General features: G+C 43.2%; 1 protein-coding gene across 2 annotated transcripts in view; it reads left to right on the forward strand.

Annotated features, from left to right (window-relative positions):
- MTMR4 (myotubularin related protein 4) overlaps window positions 1-18,966 on the forward strand; it is a 64,187-nt gene that overhangs the window by 41,939 nt on the left and 3,282 nt on the right. For both annotated transcript variants that reach the window (XM_056558545.1, XM_056558544.1), the window contains 13 exons: window positions 670-836; window positions 940-1,036; window positions 3,318-3,431; window positions 5,387-5,586; window positions 5,700-5,828; window positions 8,525-8,636; window positions 9,783-9,978; window positions 10,053-10,238; window positions 10,366-10,536; window positions 13,460-13,614; window positions 13,860-14,931; window positions 16,590-16,700; window positions 16,857-16,945. In XM_056558545.1, the coding sequence (XP_056414520.1) occupies window positions 670-836; window positions 940-1,036; window positions 3,318-3,431; window positions 5,387-5,586; window positions 5,700-5,828; window positions 8,525-8,636; window positions 9,783-9,978; window positions 10,053-10,238; window positions 10,366-10,536; window positions 13,460-13,614; window positions 13,860-14,931; window positions 16,590-16,700; window positions 16,857-16,945 (2,799 nt within the window). The remainder of the gene's footprint in view (window positions 1-669; window positions 837-939; window positions 1,037-3,317; window positions 3,432-5,386; window positions 5,587-5,699; window positions 5,829-8,524; window positions 8,637-9,782; window positions 9,979-10,052; window positions 10,239-10,365; window positions 10,537-13,459; window positions 13,615-13,859; window positions 14,932-16,589; window positions 16,701-16,856; window positions 16,946-18,966) is intronic.

The following is an 18,966-nucleotide window of genomic DNA, read 5'->3' on the forward strand; positions in this document are numbered from 1 at the left end:
AATACAGGGACCAGAGCATCGTTACATCACGGTTCCGCCATCACGCCCCCTCCATAGACTTGCAGTAAGGGGGCGGGCCGTGACGTCACGGGGCGGAGCTGTGACATCACGTTGCTCCAGCCCCTGTATCGCAGGTCATTACACACGGAGCGAGTCTGCTCTGTGCAGTAATGATAGCGGGGTGCCACAGCTGAGATCCCGGGGGTCCCCAGCAGCGGGACCCCGGCGATCTGACATCTTATCCCCTATCCTTAGCCTAGGGGATAAGATGCCTAGGGGCGGAGTACCCCTTTAAGGATTTTATACAGAGTTCCTCTGTTACATATCTTCCATAATCTTGTATGGATTGGTCATGCACATACTTTACCACCTCTCTTTTATATAACTTCTCTCATAGTTACATATATAGTTGATAAACAGACAAGGGTTCATCAAGTCCAACCTCTAACCACACTGTGTTGATCCAGTGGAAGGAAGGAAACACAGTATAAGGCAGATGCCAGTTGCCCCGTAATGGAGGAAAATTCTTTCCCTCAAAATATGGCAAAATTCAATCCCTAGATCAACATCCCGCCTCCAGGGATCTAAGAGAAATTTTATGAAAAATGTTTTTCTTCCTTTCTGAATATGCCTCTTGAATTTACAACAAATTTTTCGCTTTGTTTTTAGATGTCACTTTTCCACTTTCAAGCAATGCCAGGAGTGGCTGAAGAGACTGAGCAGAGCCTCGGCCCGTCCAACCAAACAGGAAGACTTGTTTGCATTTGCCTACCATGCTTGGTGCCAAGGGATCTGCACGGATGAAGAAGAACATAATGTTCACCTCTGTCGCCCAGGTACGCTGCATCTCTGAGTAGAATCTTTCTGGGGTGCCTTGCCTTCAGACTTCCTAACCTGACTAGCACATACTCATTTGCATTATTGCTGGCTTGGTTTCAGGTGATCATGTAAAGGATCGCTTCCAGATGGAGCTGTTACGAATGGGATTTGATATGCAGAATGCCTGGCGAGTGTCTGATATCAACCACAACTACAAGTGAGGAATTAAATGCTTCCGCCATGTTTTATCTTTAATGCTTTTTTTGTTAACTCCATGCTTTGCGCACATTCTACCAGTTTCTTTCGGCTTGCTAACCCCTGTAAATATTATTGGCAGCTCAGAGGTGAAGGAATCTGCTGCACGCTTAGGCTCACACATAAAGAGAGGACATTAAGGAAACGTGGTTAGGAGGAAAGGCAATGCTGTGTTCTTTGGCAAACAATCCATTGAATACAAAAATCTGAACCTGAACTTTTCCATAATTTTACGTTGATTTCCTTCACTATGTGAATACAGGAGTTTTTTTTTTCTTAACTCCTCTGCTGTCTTCTCTATAGACAGATCACACTGCAGATGTTGGTTCAGAACCTACTTGTTAGGGCAGTGTTTTCCAACCAGGGTGCCTCCAGGTGTTGCAAAACCACAACTCCCAGCACGCCTGGACAGCCAAAGGCTGTCCAGGCCTGCTGGGAGTTGTAGTTTTGCAACATCTGGAGGCACCCTGGTTGGGAAACACTGTGTTAGGGTATTGATGTGGCATTGCCTGATCTAGCTATATTAGCATTTATGCTATTCCGCAACTTTGGCTTATTACTATTCTTCTTTACTTTAATCTGTTCTCCCCAGTGTTGGCAGTAGAGTTTTACATTTTTGTTAGTTCTTCATATACCATCACTGATTTAAAGGGGCGTCCGGATGGATGAACTTGAAAGAAGGCTGCATGGTCATTAGCCACAGAGCAACTGCAGAAATTTCTGCCCCCTATCTGCCCTTTCTTAGCACGAGAGGACTTGGCATCAACAGCAGCCCACATGGGTAGCAGACTATTCCTACTGCTGACACCTGTTCCTGGCTGTTGAAAAGCAATGCTCCACCCTCTTATGCACTTTATATTGAGTTCCCTCATTGCTGAGCCTCTCACATTATTTTCCAGTTACAGCCCCCCACCCTCTAATGTTGCATAGACAAACAGCTGACCAGCAAGCTGAACTACCGGTTGTATACCTATCATTACATTTTGGTCCAGCAAGTCGTGACAGACTTGGGAGACTAATGACAAGATTATATTGTACTTTTTTTATTTTAAACATTCAATAGGGGTCAAGTTTTGCATACTAGAATCCCCCTTTTAACCCCTTAACGTCAATGGATGTAAATGTAGATCATGGTGCGTTAAGTACCACCGCAACATGGCATACTTTTACGCTCCACCAAGACCTCGAGCCCCGGACCGATGCACGGCAGGTCCCGGATGCTATCAGCAGCCAGGGACCCACCGGTAATGTGGACATCCGCGATCCCGCTGATGTCCTCCATTAACCCCCTCAGATGCCGTGATCAAAACAGATCACGTCATCTGCGGCAGTGCGGTACTTTAAAGGCATGATTGGATCGTGCGCAGCCCTGCCGCAGGGATTTGATCATCCAGCATGGCGGCCGGAGGTCCCCTCACCTGCCTCTGAACATCTCCCGGGGTCTTCAAACCGTAAAATGTAAAAAAAAAAAAAAGAATAATAATTTAAAAAGTGAAAAATCATCCGCATTTCCCATTTTACCCCCAAAAAAGCATTAAAAAAAAAAAAAAAATATATATATATATATATATATAGTTAATTATCCCATAAACTTAAAAAAAAGTCCAAAATTGCTGCTTTTTTGTCACCTTTTATTCCAAAAAAATTATTCATAAAAAGTAAAATAAAAGCATAAGTAGTAGCGATAAAAGCCACAGATTACAGATCGGCGTGCAAAAAATGAGCCATCATACTGCCCCATATATGGAGACATGAGAAAGTAAGAGATGGTCAAAATAGGGCAATTTCAAACATACTAATTTTGTAACAAAAGTTAGAGATTTTATTTTATTTTTTAAAGCGATACAATTATAGAAAAGCATATAACATGGATATCTTTTTAATCGTATTGACCCACAGAATAAAGAAAACATGTCATTTTTACTGGGAAGTGTACAGCGGGAAAACAAAACCTTCCAAAATTTGCTAAATTATGGTTTTCTTTTCAATTTTCCCACATAAATATTAATTTTTTTTGGTTGCGCCGTACATTTTATGATAAAATTAGTGATGTCATTACAAAATAAAATTGGTGACGCAAAAAACAAGCCCTCATATGGGTCTGTGGATGGAAATATATATGAGAGTTATGATTTTTAGAAGGCGAGGAGGAAAAAAATAAAATGGTCCTGGTCCTTAAGGGGTTAATATTGATATTTTAATAGTGGATTGATTTATTTATTTTTTTGTATATTTCTCTTTAGATTGTGTCAAAGTTACCCACAGAAGCTCCTGGTCCCTGTCTGGATCACTGACAAGGAACTTGAGAATGTTTCTTCTTTCAGATCTTGGAAAAGGATTCCTGTTGTGGTGTACAGGTAGAACCAAAAGTTTTAACTTTTCTCCCTTACTGTGTTCTCTGTCTGGAGCTCTATTCTTTAACCATCATGGCAAATCTGTGTCAAAGGTTTTTTATTTGATGTAATGGTGACTGTATAATGACAGGAGTGTCCTAATATTTGCCTTAACAAAACAAGGGCCTGCTGAAAATTAGCTGGACAGAGCATCTGGATCAGTGTTTCCCAACCAGTGTGCCTGCAGCTGTTGCGAAACTACAACTCCCAGAGTGCCCGGATAGCCTTTGCTTTCCAGGCATGCTGGGAGTTGTACTTTTGCAATAGCTGGAGGCACACTGGTTGGGAAATACTAATCTAGACTCCAGCAGCTCTTCAGGTTAAATAACTATCGCATCCCCCAGCAAAATGAGCTGGCCTCCTATTGTAGCCAAACCTGCAGCATTCACCCAATCGCTTTGGCAACTTCGAAATGAAAGGTGTTGTATGTCTTCAGATAAAAAATATAAATATATACAGTGGTCCCTCAACATACGATGGTAATCCGTTCCAAATGGACCATCGTTTGTTGAAACAATTGTATGTTGAGGGATCCGTGCAATGTAAAGTATAGGACAGTGGTCTGCAACCTGCGGACCTCCACATGTTGCAAAACTACAACACCCAGCATGCCCGGACAGCCAACGGCTGTCCGGGCATGCTGGGAGTTGTAGTTTTGCAACATCTGGAGGTCCGCAGGTTGAAGACCACTGGTATTGGAGGTTATACTCGCGTGTCCCCGCCGCTCCGGACCGTCACCGCTGCCCAGGATGTCGCCCTCCATTGCTGTCGCCGCGTCCCCGGAGTGTCCCCGACGCTCCGGCAAGGCCTCTGCGACCTGTGGCCACTGTGACCCCCTGACCGAAGATCACGATGGCCATCGCATAAAAGGCTATCCGGTAGCGCAGACTCCTTCAGCTGCCACCGGATAGCAGTTTACGGTGCCCCGTGTGGTCCGCTGACAATCACTTACCTGTCCTCGGGCTCCGGCGCGTCCTCTTCGGGATCCCCTGCATCGTCAGCGCTCTCCATCGTCGTCATCATCACGTCGCTGCGCGCGCCGTCCAGTCATCTAATAGGAGCGGCGTGCGTAGCGACGTGACGGCGGGGACGGAGAGCGAGGACGTGGCGACAGCAATGGAGGGCGACATCCAGGGCAGCGGTGACGGTCCGGAGCGGCGGGGACACGTGAGTATAACCTCCAATACCAGTGGTCTTCAACCTGCGGACCTCCAGATGTTGCAGAACTACAACTCCCAGCATGCCCGGACACCAGTTGGCTGTCCGGGCATGCTGGGTGTTGTAGTTTTGCAACATCTGGAGGTCCGCAGGTTGTAGACCACTGTCCTATACTTTACATTGCACGGAACGGATTACCATCGTATGTTGAGGGACCACTGTATATATTTATATTTTTTATCTGAAGACATACAACACCTTTCATTTCGAAGTTGCCAAAGCGATTGGGTGAATTCTGCAGGTTTGGCTACAATAGGAGGCCAGCTCATTTTGCTGGGGGATGCGATAGCTATTTAACCTGAAGAGCTGCTGGAGTTTAGATTAGTATTTCCCAACCAGGGTGCCTCCAGCTATTGCAAAAGTACAACTCCCAGCATGCCTGGAAAGCAAAGGCTATCTGGGCACTCTGGGAGTTGTAGTTTTGCAACAGCTGCAGGCACACTGGTTGGGAAAATATATTAATATATATATATATATATATATATATATATATATATATATATATATATATATATATATATATAATATATTCCCATTATTATATAATATTACTTTTTTTTTTTTTTTTTTTTAACATTTATCTCATTTCCAAAAATTAAATATATAATATAATATATACCCTTTTGTACAATGCCAACTTAGTAACGCAAATAGCTTGATCACCAAAACAAGGCCTCATGCTTTACTACACTGTGTTACAGACACACAAGAACAGGAGCAGTAATAGCACGTTGCAGTCAACCAGAGATCAGCTGGTGGGGCTGGCGCAATGCCGACGATGAATATTTAGTCACTTCCATTGCAAAGGCCTGTGCTCTGAATCCAGGCGGACGTGCTGCTATTATTAACTTCAGCAACAAAAGTGCCAGTGATGGAAATGAAAATGGAGACACAGACTTTGGTAAGATGCTATAGTTTAGATGTCTGAGTAATAAAATACAAACCAATAACATGTAATGCTCTTTTTAATACTTTGCTATTGTAATGCGTAATTGTTTTGAATGCCAATTGCAGACTCTTCTCTAACTGCCTGCCCTGGGATTGAGGGCAGCGGGGCACCTCAGAAACTCTTAATCTTAGATGCTAGATCTTATACTGCTGCTGTTGCAAACAGAGCCAAAGGTGGAGGCTGCGAATGTGAAGGTAACAGAATGAGAAATATGTGATTTGTGGGCTTAGGAGATAATGCATTACATGTTTGACGCCCGTTCCCTACAGAGAGCTGGCTTTGCATGCACAGTCGCTTTCCTTTATGGTGGACAGGGTACAGAGTGCTTTTTAATGTATTTAGAAGAAACCCTTTCATATTAAAGGGGACGTCTTTCCAACAATGTTTTTCTTTTTATTACTGCAGTGCATATATAGTAAGCAAGCCTAATTGCTTATCAAGTCATTGTGTATTAGTTTAATGTCTGATACATATCCCATCATCCACTGTCCACCCTACATGTACAGGTGTGTGCTCAGTTTGCCTTTGTTTTTTTACAAGTTTTGTTGCAAATATTTTAAATATTTGCAGTAAAAGTCTTTTGTGTTCTTCGTAAGGCTGTGTTCACACGGCCGTCTAGACCCGTTCTGTTCTTCTCCCGTCAGAGTTAAAAACTGACTTAAAAAAGTCATCCGTTTGTATCCGTTTTGATAATAAACCAGTTAATAAACCCCCCAAAAAAAGTTTTTTTCTTGTTCTGAGCATGCTCAAAAGTAAAAACGGATCGAAAAACTGATGCAAACAGATGACATTAAAGGCTCATCCGTTTGCCATAGACTTCAATGTTAAATATACTGTATCCGTTTTTTCTTATGTTTTTTTGGACGGAAGAAAAAATACTGCATGTGCCGTTTTTTCTGCCGTCATAAAAAAAAATGGAAATGAGTGCAGACGGGTGCAAACAGATTGTAAAAAAAAATCCCATTGACATGAATGGGATTTTTTAAAACAGTTTTGAATCAGTTTACAGCCTGCAAAAAAGGAAACAAAACGGCGATAAAAACGGGGACAGACGGCCGTGTGAACGCACCCTAACCTTCACTGTAGAGGGATTTGTTCTGATGTCCTTAGGTGAAGAATGAATAGATGGCTCTGTGAATTCGGGTAGAAAAGCAGACATGGTGCACATCTACAATCTTGTATAATGATCTGATTGCTTCTCAGCATAATATCAAAAACTAACAGGTTGTTAGTATACATTTTTGATCAAAAAGTACAAGCCCACTCGCCACGTCAAGGCCACCTATCCAGAGTGGGTCCCTAACGTCCCTAGCATAAAATGGCGCAGCACCGGGCGGCGACCACCACCGCCGCGACGCCAATGCCCACAGGGGGGAGCGACCCACCGGCAGAGCAGCCCCAATGCCACTCAAACCAGTCTATGAGCCGCACCCCCCGCAGACACGGCGCCACGGCAGCAACGGACACCGCACAGCACCACACCAGTGTGAACAGGGATGTAATAGCTCACTTACCATACTCTCCCAGTCAGACTGGGAGGCAGCTAGGAAAGAAATGGCCCATGTGCAGCTAACTACTGCTTATATAGGGTTGGGCTGAGGGGGTGGGGAAGAGTGCAGCACATGTTAAAACAAAGAAAAAGGAGGGGATAGAATCACAGTGTGAATTCGGGTAGAAAAGCAGACATGGTGCACATCTACAATCTTGTATAATGATCTGATTGCTTCTCAGCATAATATCAAAAACTAACAGGTTGTTCGTATACATTTTTGATCAGAAAGTACAAGCCCACTCGCCACGTCAAGGCCACCTATCCAGAGTGGGTCCCTAACGTCCCTAGCATAAAATGGCGCAGCACCGGGCGGCGACCACCACCGCCGCGACGCCAATGCCCACAGTGGGGAGCGACCCACCGGCAGAGCAGCCCCAATGCCACTCAAACCAGTCTATGAGCCGCACCCCCCTGTGGGCATTGGTGTCGCGGCGGTGGTGGTCGCCGCTCAGTGCTGCGCCATTTTATGCTAGGGACGTTAGGGACCCACTCTAAATAGGTGGCCTTGACGTGGCGAGTGGGCTTGTACTTTTTGATCAAAAATGTATACTAACAACCTGTTAGTTTTTGATATTATGCTGAGAAGCAATCAGATTATTATACAAGATTGTAGATGTGCGACCATGTCTGTTTTTCTACCCGAATTCACACTGTGATTTCTATCCCCTCTTTTTTTTGTTTGAACATGTTGTCTGCACTCTTCCCCACCCCCTCAGCCCAACCCTATATAAGTAGTAGTTAGCTACACATGGGTCATTTCTTTCCTAGCAGCCTCCCAGTCTGACTGGGAGAGCATGGTAAGTGAGCCATTACACCTTGTTCACACTGGTGTGGTGCTGTGCGGTGTCCGTTGCTGCCGTGGCGCCGTGTCTGCGGGGTGGTGCGGCCCATAGACTGGTTTGAGTGGCATTGGGGCTGCTCTGCCGGTGGGTCGTTCCCCCCTGTGGGCATTGGCGTCGCGGCGTTGGTGGTCGCCGCTCGGTGCTGCGCCATTTTATGCTAGGGACGTTAGGGACCCACTCTAAATAGGTGGCCTTGACGTGGCGAGTGGGCTCGTACTTTTTGATCAAAAATGTATACTAACAACCTGTTAGTTTTTGATATTATGCTGAGAAGCAATCAGATTATTATACAAGATTGTAGATGTGCACCATGTCTGTTTTTCTACCCGAATTCACGAATAGATGGCTCTGTTCACTTCTGTGAATGATTTGTAAGCAACTGGACATGCTTTCTTGATGGTATCCAAAACTCCTAAAACAGAATAGTGAAGTCTTGATCTTTTATCTGATCCAAAGTTCTTTATTGGTTTACTGTATATATTTTTTTTCCCTATAGAGTACTATCCAAATTGTGAAGTTGCATTTATGGGAATGGCAAATATTCACTCCATCCGGAATAGCTTTCAATACTTAAGGGCTGTGTGCAACCAAGTGCCTGATCCAGGAAAGTAAGTGCTGAAACAGTGCTTGTAATCAATTTACAGAAGAACTTTATTTATTTATTTTTTTTTAAATCCATTTAGAACTACCCTTTTGTGGGGCCAAATGACAGTTTCTACTTTACTTAACTACCTTAAGGGGTATTCAGGCTTAGTATTACTTCTCCCCAATCCATAGGGATAAGTGTCAGATCTGAATGCTGGAAACCCTAGCCCTTATCCTGTGATAGGGGATAAGTAGTAATTTAAACTCTGAATACCCCTTTAGGTGTTACCATATCCTTTTTTTCCCACCAGTTCTTAGCCAATATCCATTAAGTTAAGATTTGAACATTAAATTGCTTGTCAGACCCTATAAACATTATCTTGAAGTGGTCGGGCTGGCTTTAAAAAAAAAAAAAAAAAAAAAAAAAAAAAAAAAAAAAAAAAATCCACTACCCAGATCCCACTGCTGCTGTGTAAACTGTGCTCGATCTCAGCTGATCAGCACCTCCTGTTCCCCTTCTCATGCACAGGAAATGCTTACTCAACCAATCTTTTGGTCAAGCAGGGTACCTTTGTGGCCAATAAGCAATTGAGCAGATATTCTCCTGTGATGAGACCAGGCTGTGGTGGTAATTCAAGCCAGAGGTTATTCTTTATTTTTAAGCCAGTCCTTTTGGCGAACAGTTAGGCCAGGTTCACAGGATGTAATCTCTGTCCAGAATTGTGGTTGCAGATTCCGAGGGAATCAAGTGCTTACAGCAGTTGATGCTAGGACCATGCCGACTGCTTTGCGGTCCCTATGGACTGCAATGCATTTCTGAGTGGCTTCTCCAAAAGAATATCTGACAGAAATGTCATCATATTGGTCTGGCCTTAGTATCCCCTTCATTGTTGTTTTTGTTTTAATTTAATTTTTTATTTCCTTGTATACAGTTTGCCTAATGTGAAAAATGTCGCTTGCAACCAGACAGTAAAAATTAGCTGGGGCCATATAAAGTTAAAACAGTCTTAGAAGAAATTTGTATTGCCTTTTTGTTAAATTTTTTTTCTCATGATCCTTGGCCTGATCTTTTTTGTTCATTTCCATCACCTAATGCCATCATCATGATCTTTTTCTCTCAAGATGCCATTCACCTGTCAGGTGATGAAACCCTTTGTGTGTTTTTGTAGCTGGCTATCAGCATTGGAAAGCACGAAGTGGCTGCAGCACCTTTCTGTCATGCTGAAAGCTGCTACTGTTGTGGCCAACGCAGTGGATCGAGAAGAGCGTCCGGTGCTGGTTCACTGCTCAGATGGCTGGGACCGAACCCCACAGATTGTATCACTTGCAAAACTTCTCTTGGATCCATATTACCGCACGTTGGAGGTGAGCAGTTCGGTCAACAGGAAAACATCTTTTATTCCAGTTTACGTTACGTTAATTTTGGCTTTTTCTTTTAGGGTTTTCAGGTCTTGGTAGAGACAGACTGGCTAGATTATGGCCATAAGTTTGGTGATCGCTGTGGTCATCAGGAAAATGCTGAAGATCAAAATGAACAATGTCCGGTCTTCTTACAGTGGCTAGACTGTGTCCATCAGCTTCTCCATCAGTTTCCTTGTCACTTTGAATTCAACCATGCCTTCTTGGTAAAGGATAAGTTGCTTTTCAGTGCTTATACTTTTGAGTAGTAAATAAGTTGTGAATTTAATTTATTTTAAAATGTATTAAGCATATTCTTGTAACGGTCATCACATAAGTGTCCTCTGAACGCAGGTGAAGTTGGTGCAGCACACTTACTCGTGTCTTTATGGAACTTTCCTTTCCAACAACCCATGTGAACGAGAGACACGGAACATCTACAAAAGAACTTGCTCAGTTTGGTCCCTGTTACGAACTGGTAACAAGAACTTTCACAACCTACTCTACATGCCTGGTGGTGAGATGGTAAGTCCAATGCTAGAGGGCATTTTGAACTAGAAATAAGGTTAGTGTCCCTGTCACTTCGAAACTTTTCACATGTATGCGTGATGTTGAAAGTTTGTTGGTCAAGGTCCCAGTGTACAGACCGCCACCAAACGTTAGTATTGTGTTTTCCTTACTCTTTTGCTATTTCCATTGCATTGCAGGAGATGGGCTCCATCGTGGGTCTATGGAGCCAATCTCCTGCAGCAAGACAGGAATCTGTAATGGTTGGTGGGTCCTGAAAACCCAGCTTCGACTAATCAAAACTTTTGATGTGTCTGTTGCATGTCAAAAGTTTTTCAAAGGGACGTTGACATGTTAACCGGCGATACAGGGGCCGGAGCATCTTGACATCTCAATACAAGTCTATGGGAGGGGGGGGGGCATGGCAATAGGGGGGCGAGCCATGAGGTCACGATGCTCCGGCCCCTGTATTGCTGGTCATTACGCACAGAGTCATTTTGCTCTGTGCTGTAATGATAGCGGGGTGCTGCAGAGGAGATCCCGGGGGTTCCGAAGAAAACGATCCTCTTGGCGCTCTCCTGTGGGGATATGTCACAAACTGAATCGGACAATAGGAATAATAAATAAAAGTAGTTTTTTTAATAAAAGAGATGTGGACTACACGTTTCAAGGGGTAGGACCCCCTCTTCGTCATGTACTCTGATTGGTACAGCGTCCAGGGTGTCATATTTATACAGAAAAAGCACACACAAATTTTCCGGGTCATGTATAACAAACATAAAATAGATATATATCCAGACAATATCACACAGTTCATACATATATTACATATTAATAAAACTACAAATGGAATCACTATTCACAATGTAATGATAGTTAAATCACTCTGGGCAGTGCTGCAGGAGGGACTTCACATCCCTAATTTACTGCCGCATCGCTACATAGATGGGGGGAAAAAAAAAACTCCGGAATGCAGAAACTGTACAGAGAGAAGTAGCTGTACAGCTCGTAGTCCAGCCAGAGTGGATATGGATATTTCCACATGCGGCAGTAAATTAAGGATGTGAAGTCCCTCCTGCAGCACTGCCCTGATTGATTTAACTATCATTACATTGTGAATAGTGATTCCATTTGTGGTTTTATTTATATGTAATACCGTATATACTAGAGTATAAGCAGAGTTTTTCAGCACGATTTTTCGTGCTGAAAACGCCCCCCTCAGTTTATACTCGTGTGAACTCTCCGCCTGTCAATCCCTTCATCAGTGGTCTTCAACCTGCGGACCTCCAGATGTTGCAAAACTACAACTCCCAGCATGGCTGTCCGGGCATGCTGGGTGTTGTAGTTTTGAAACCTCTGGAGGTCCGCAGGTTGAAGACCACTGCGGCCTTCGTCATCAACCAGCCCACCCCTCCTCTCACCTCCCCTCGGCGGGAAGTTAGGGTGAGCTGGTCCGGGCCATCTATGCTGCAGGGACCGTCCAGTGGGGAGGATTAGTCGTTGTGGGCTGTCCATTTTCTCCGCGCTTCGGGCCTAGCCCCGGACTATTGACGCTGCCTTGACGACGACGCACAGGGACGTTCATGCGCAACGTCCCTGTGCGTCGTCGTCAAGGCAACATCACTAGTTCAGAGCAGGCCCGGAGCGTGGAGAAGAGGAATGGACAGCCCGGAACGACTAATCCTCCCCACCGGACGGTCCCTGCAGCATAGATGGCCCGGACCAGCTCACCCTAACTTCCCGCCGAGGGGAGGTGAGTACAAAATGGGGGGGGGGGGGGGGGGGCTGGATGATGATGAAGGCCGCAGTGGTCTTCAACCTGCGGACCTCCAGGGGTTTTAAAACTATAACTCCCAGAATGCTGGGCATGCTGGGAGTTGTAGTATCGCAACATCTGGAGGTCCGCAGGTTGAAGACCACTGATGAAGGGATTGACAGGCGGTGATGAAGGGGGGGGGGGGGGGATGATGACAGGGCTCTGGATGATGAAATGGGGGGGGGGGGAAATGATGTATTTTTTCTGTATACATATGACACTGAATGCTATACCAATCAGAGGACCTGACAAAGAGGGGGTCCCACCCCTTGAAACGCGTAGTCCACAGCGCTTTTACTAAATACTTAATATTTATTATTCTCGCTATCAGCTGTGAGAGCCTAAAACCGCCTTGTCAGCACTCTGAAGGGTTAATGTAACAAACAGGCAGGTATTTCTAAATCTTTTGAAAATGTATTAACTCTTTTTAAGCTGTTTGCAGCTGATGACAAGTTGAAAAAGCTTTACTACTAACCCAGGAGTTTTTCCATCTAAAAAGTAGCAGGGTAAAAGATCATCACTGAATGCAGTGGCTGCTTTATATTGAGATCTGGTGCTCCTTCCTATTTTAATCATTCAGACCGTGTAGGTGAAAGTTCTGTGTAATGTCTACTATGCAACAGAATACAGGGCACTCCCTCCGTCTGGAGAAGAAAAAGTTTAGTCTCAAGGGGCGACACGCCTTCTTTACCGTGAGGACTGTGAATTTATGGAACGGTCTACCTCAGGAACTGGTCACAGCAGGAACAATTAACAGCTTTAAAACAGGATTAGATACATTCCTGGAACAAAATAACATTAATGCTTATGAAGAAATATAAAATCCCATCCCTTCCCCAATATCGCGCCACACCCCTACCCCTTAATTCCCTGGTTGAACTTGATGGACATATGTCTTTTTTTGACCGTACTAACTATGTAACTATGGGGGGGGGGGGGAAGCAAATTATTTTCCTTCAAACCTGTCAATTCACTGATAATGTGGCCCTGGTGGGGTTTTTCTGTTTTATTGTTTTGGGGTGTGTGTGTGTGTGTGTGTGTGTGTGTGTGTGTGTGTGTGTGTGTGTGTGTTTTTTTAAAATAACTAAAAGCTGTTTTGAAATAAAAATGTTCTTGTTCTTTTAGGTTCTACACCCAGTTTGTCATGTCCGGGCTCTTCAACTATGGACAGCTGTATACATTCCTGCTTCATCACCTTGCATGCCCATTGATGATGGAATGGAAATCTATCTTTCCCCGGTTTCCCAAGGACAGGAATTTAATTCCCGATCACTAGACAGGTAGAAAATTTCAAATATAGTAGTCCACTTATAGGATATGCACACCTTGCCATGTGGTGTTCGAATTTTGGTGCACCCTCTAGCTGTAGGGATAGGCAGATGGAAGGGGGGAACTCATTATTACAATGCTGGGCTTTGTAGTAGCTTTATACACAAAATGGGGGTTTTTGAGATTGAGTGGTGTTTGTGTGCCCATGTGTAGTCTTTTGAGACCTAAAATGTATGTATTTTATTATTAATTACAGATTACCCAAAACGCGCTCTATGGACAACCTTATCACTGCTTGTGACAATGGGGGAATACTGACACGTACTTCTAGTGACCCCAACTTAAATAATCATCAAGTGAGTCTGGACTCGCGTTGCAGCAATGATGATGGAAGTGATACTGAAAGTCTGGGCCCACTGGAGCAAACTACAGAGATTAAAGCCAAGGAAGAAAAGGCGCCTGATGATCCTATTGTCAAAGAAGGTGATGAAGGAAACTTGCAGGAAGTCACCGAAGCCCATCATAATAATGGAGTACTGCAACTTGGTATTTCCTCAGATACCAAACCCGAATCTCCAGACTTGAAATGTGACAATGTTAAACCTGCCTTGGCAAATGGTGTAGATACACAAGAGCAGACTATTACGATATCTATCACTGATCCGGGTCAACAGGATTGCCAGACCTTGACAAAACCTCCCTGTCCAAATTTAGTGGGTGATATATATGTCAATACTTCGTGTAGAGATCTGACCAAATCTATCAAGATGGCAAAGGAGGCATGTAGGACTGATAGGAAACTAGTCTCCCAAATACAGAGAAATAATTTCTCTTTTCTTGCATCTAACTGGGAGAGTTTACATGGAATGATGAAATCTGTCCCTGTTGGGGAAACCGTACTCCGTCGTCATTTTTCATATGAGCCCTCTTCAAGAAGCCTTCACAGTAAGCATGGAAGACATACAGCTGGTTCTTGTGTATCTAGAGATGCCGCAAAGATTCCCTACAACTTCCCTGCCTCAATGCACTGTTCTGGCCCCTCAGTGAAAAGCTATAGAGGCTCAATAGCTTCACAGACCAGGCCTTTTCACTCTGGGCGCTTCTTTCCTTTGGTTTGTCCTTCTCCTGCACCTCTCTTATATCAAGACGATGATGGTTTACCTATTCCCAATGATGTTGTGCAACAACGGTTGAGACAGATGGAAGCTAGTTATAAGCAAGAGGTTGACCTGTTAAGAAGGCAGGTGTGGGAACTGCAGCTACAGCTGGAAATACGACAGTTTTGTGCTCCACCTCCAGAACCTGAGGCTGATTATGAAGATGACTTTGTAAGTACTTAGTGAGGATACGCGATGGCTGATACACATGATCTCGTTGCAAATACTTGACAATTCCTCAGCATCTGTTGCATGCAGATTTTGCCATAGATTGTGCTGCAGTTTCACGCTGGAATTGACCCCTTACATTAAAGCATAATTGTCAGCAGAATTTACCCCTAAAATGAAGTCCGGTATGTGACAGCATCTTGGTAGTCTAATGCAGCCATACCTTTCAGCTGCTTTATCTCTGCTTTTATCATTCAAAAAAATTCCTTTGTCTGGTGTCGGCCACAGTTCAATAGCCATGACCTGGGCTCTGCATTGCTCTGATGCCACAACACCTCTCTCCTATGTCAGCGCTGGCACCGGTGTGTGATTGACAGGTCCTCACTGCATGTGCCGCCAACCTCTTCTATGGAGCACGGTGAGATGTCTCAGTGAGCATTCGCTCTTTCTGTGAGAACTTACACTCTGCCTCTAGCACCCTACAGGGGCACTAAGCTGAGAGACATTGTGAGTGCTCCACACACGCTGTAGAAGAGATCGCTGGCACATTCGTGAGGACTTGTGTGTTTAATCGCACGGGAGTCATGTGGTAAAGTAAAGGAGAATGACGTGGCGGCCCCCCCAGGGCAGTTCGATCCCCTGGCTACGTCTGTCTGACTGCTGCAGTACGTTTTGACTTTTCTTCTACTCGTGAATAAGGTTTTCCACAATCTATTTTTATGCATTGTAATGTATTGTGGTGTAAACTTTATTCCTTTTGTGTATGTGTAACTTTGCTTATAGCGTCATGCTGTAAAATCATGGATGGGTCCCGGAGTTTAAAGGAGGTTATCCAGGAATAGTAAAACGGAACTAATTTCATTAAAATATAAACACTATCTCCAGGTTGGGTATGGTTCTGCCGCTCAGTTCCATTGAAGTGAATGGAGCCAAGTTGTAATACCACACACAACCTGTTTTGAGAGAAATTAGCTCTGTTATTTCTATTCCTGGATAACTAACCCCTTTAACCTAAATCTAATCAATTGGCCGTAAATTTATTTAGTCTTGTAAAAGTCGTTCATCTTTTGAAGTGTTCAGATTACTTGGACAAGTGGAATGAGAAAATGAAACGGTCTCCCTCCAGACTTCTCAGGGAAATCAGAATACTTGGAAAGCAGAACTACTTTCACGAGACTAAATGACGACTGATTACTTAGAAGGGAATCAATCTACAGTAAGATCTGCTAAGCTCAAATTGCAATATTTCCCATCTTCAATTGTGTATAGATGTGTACATATTTGGGGAGATGTATCAAAATGTGTACAGAGGAAAAGTTCACCAGTTCCCTATAAAAAACAATCGGATTGCTTCTCTTTTTTTTTTTTTTTTTTTATTTTATTTTTTTTTTGTTTAACAATGAAAGAAGCAATCTAATTGGTTGCCATGGGAAATTGGTCAACTTTTTTCCTCTGCACAGTGATACATATGTGGAATTAGGTTTATTGTTATTTACAGGTGGAAAAGATGGGGATGCAGAGCAGAGAAGGAATCTTTGTAGAACTACCATCTATCTGTTGTGCATAAATCTGAATGCAGTGCATGGAAATAAAAAAAAAGTCCTTTCATACATGTGCAGAAACAAGTTGATTTCTTTTTCTAAATTGTATATTCTAAACAGACTTGTGTAAAAGAATCGGACAGCAGTGATATGGATGACCTGTATTCTGATAAAAGTGAAGACCGACTTTCAGAGGCCAGTTGGGAACCAGTGGATAGGAAGGATACTGAGGTAACCTTTTCTTTAGGGTTCCCCCTTTGAAAACAGAATTCCCTTTGATCTCAGCTCTGTGTGTTTGCTGTCAGGTGTGAGCTAAATAGTTTTGTAATAGTGTTTTGTTTTCTTGTGTGTTTGTTTTTATACATTTTTTTTGTCTTCAATTTTAAGGTCACAAGATGGGTTCCGGATCACATGGCTTCACACTGCTACAACTGTGACTGTGAATTCTGGTTGGCCAAAAGGAGGCATCACTGCAGGTAAATTATGACTTGCCCACAAGGCATTGTGTTATAGCCACTGGCCCCCAGGTATGACTAAGGCATGCTAGACGGGCCGAAAGGTGTCACCTTCACTTGTTCTGTGGACCTTATGCGTTTTATACAATAAAGAAGTATCGTTCTCAAGAAGTTTGCAGTGCTGGACATTTTCTTCTTTCACTGCCCCCATAGGTTGGAACTGCAAGGAGAGATATAATGTACCTGCAGTTCCCTGCATTATGGGCTGTGCTTTGCTGAAGAATTTGTAATCTTTTGATTTCACTTGTGGCATTTCTTACTGCACATACTGTTCATTTGTAAAACACCTACTGAATCCTGAAAACATAAGTAAATTCGGTCATTGGGAAAACTAGTTTAAAAGACCTGTACGCTTATCTTTGTGCAAAAACCTTGAGAAAACATGACGCTGTCCCACAAGTCAAGTCCGAGCTATAACAGAAATGCTATCTACTAGTAGTAATGACCTGACTATAGTGCGTGTTGCTGCGTTGTCCTCTCCCGGAAGCAGACTTCCCCAGCAGGCGCGACGTCACTGACGCCTGCTGGGTGCCGACTTCTGCCCTCATTTCGTCAATGCACGCATAGATGATCAGCGAATCGCACGGCAGGCTGCTCCGGGGTCTCCTCCTCCCTGTTTAGCAGTGCATGTGCTACCCAGGGAGGAGGAGTATAGGGTAGCCTGCCTTGAAATATACACCTGCCAAGACCTGGGACCGAGATTTTGCATATAATGGTTGCTATTTTGTCATTAAAAAAATCATGAGTGCAGGCTTAATGAATTGGGACTAGGAGACCCCTAGTGGCCGGTTTTCAAATGTAAAATAAACCATTTTAATTTAAAAAATAAATAAAAAATAAACTATATTAGAGAGATGTTGTAGTACTTAAGTACTACAACATATCAAAAAATAAATAAATGTTGGTGACAGTACCTATTTAAACCTTTAAATGCTGGTGATCCCTGGTGTCTAGTGAATTAAGCAAAAATATAAGCCCTAACACAACTCCGTAGGTGGAAAAAGAAAAAAGTATAGGGGTCTAAAAAGTTTTTAAAAAAAATCATTGCCAAGTTTTCAGATTTTTTTTTAAATTTGTTTTTTTAATCAAAAAACAAAAGGAATGTTATCAAAGTTTGGTATCATTGGAATTGCACTGACCCATAGTATGAACGTTTGAATGTTAGTTTTACCTCATTGTGAACTCCCCAAAAATTATTGCCCCACAAATTAGCAAAATTTCATTTATTTATTTTAAAAATTTTGCCCTACATAAAAAAAATAAATAAAAAAAAAATATTATTCTGGCTTGGTAATACATTTTATGGTAAAGTCTGCCAATGAAAAGTACAACTTGTCCCCAAAAATAAGCCCTGATGCATCTTTGTCAGTGAAAAAAAAGTTAGAGGGCATTTTTTTTTTTACCACAAATCAAAATTCGGTGGTTCATGAAGGAGTTAAACAATTTATGACCTGGAGAATCTTAATTTTTTATTTATTTTTTCTCTCCTTGTAAGAGCACAAGATTTATTTTTTTTCTACAGAAGGCTTTTTTTTTTTTTTTAACTACCGTATATACTCGAGTATAAGCCGACCCGAATATAAGCCGAGGCCCCTAATTTCACCCAAAAATCCCAGTAAAAGTTATTGACTCGAGTATAAGCCTAGGGAGGGAAATACATCATCCCCCCCTGTCATCATCCAGACCCCCGTCATTAACACCCTCATCATCATCACCCTGTCATCATCCCCCCTTCATCATCACCGCCTGTCATCATCCCCTTATCATAATCCCCCTGTCATCATCCCACACCCCCCCCTTCATCATCCCCTTGTCATCTCACACACCCCCTTCATCATCCCCTTATCATCATCCCCCTTTCATAATCCCACACCCCCCCTTCATCATCCCCTTGTCATCATCACCACATGTCATAATCACCACATGTCATCAGCCCCCTCTGATAGTGGTCTTCAACCTGCAGACCTCCAGATGTTTCAAAA

Source organism: Hyla sarda, chromosome 2 (assembly GCF_029499605.1).
Source record: "Hyla sarda isolate aHylSar1 chromosome 2, aHylSar1.hap1, whole genome shotgun sequence".
In the NCBI taxonomy this organism is placed as follows: domain Eukaryota; kingdom Metazoa; phylum Chordata; class Amphibia; order Anura; family Hylidae; genus Hyla; species Hyla sarda.